General features: G+C 69.6%; 1 protein-coding gene across 1 annotated transcript in view; it reads right to left on the bottom strand.

Annotated features, from left to right (window-relative positions):
• IGFBP4 (insulin-like growth factor binding protein 4) overlaps window positions 1–341 on the bottom strand; it is a gene marked incomplete at both ends in the record, with an annotated part of 671 nt that extends 330 nt beyond the window's left edge. The window contains 2 exons of the mRNA XM_009078037.1: window positions 58–192; window positions 294–341. Coding sequence (XP_009076285.1) covers window positions 58–192; window positions 294–341 — 183 coding nt within the window. The remainder of the gene's footprint in view (window positions 1–57; window positions 193–293) is intronic.
• Between the last annotated feature and the right edge of the window lie 8 nt (window positions 342–349).

The raw sequence follows: 349 nt of genomic DNA, 5'->3' as shown, positions 1-349 counted from the left end.
CCCTGGCTCTCCCAACCCCCCCCCCAGCCCCTCAGGGTTGGGGAGAGCCTGTCCTACCTGCTTGGGGTGGAAGTTGCCGTTGCGGTCGCAGTTGGGGATAGGGATGACGTACAGGTCCTCGTGCGTGCGGGTCTGTGACGCCGCCAGCCTCTCCAGCGCCCGGTGCAGCTCGCTCTGGCATGAGCCCTGTGCCTGAGAAAAGAGGGGGATGAGCTGGCCGCAGGACTGGCATGCGCCCCCACCCCAGTGCCCCTGGAGCACCCACCCTGCCCTCCCACCCTGGCGGTGCTCACGATGGGCCGCGTGTCCTCGCGGGGGTGTGGGCCCCCGCTGCTGCGCATCTTGTTGC

Source organism: Acanthisitta chloris, unplaced genomic scaffold (genome assembly GCF_000695815.1).
Source record: "Acanthisitta chloris isolate BGI_N310 unplaced genomic scaffold, ASM69581v1 scaffold21367, whole genome shotgun sequence".
NCBI lineage: Eukaryota > Metazoa > Chordata > Aves > Passeriformes > Acanthisittidae > Acanthisitta > Acanthisitta chloris.
The sequence above is the reverse complement of the archived record's forward strand: the minus strand, read 5'-3'. Positions and strand labels throughout refer to the sequence as shown.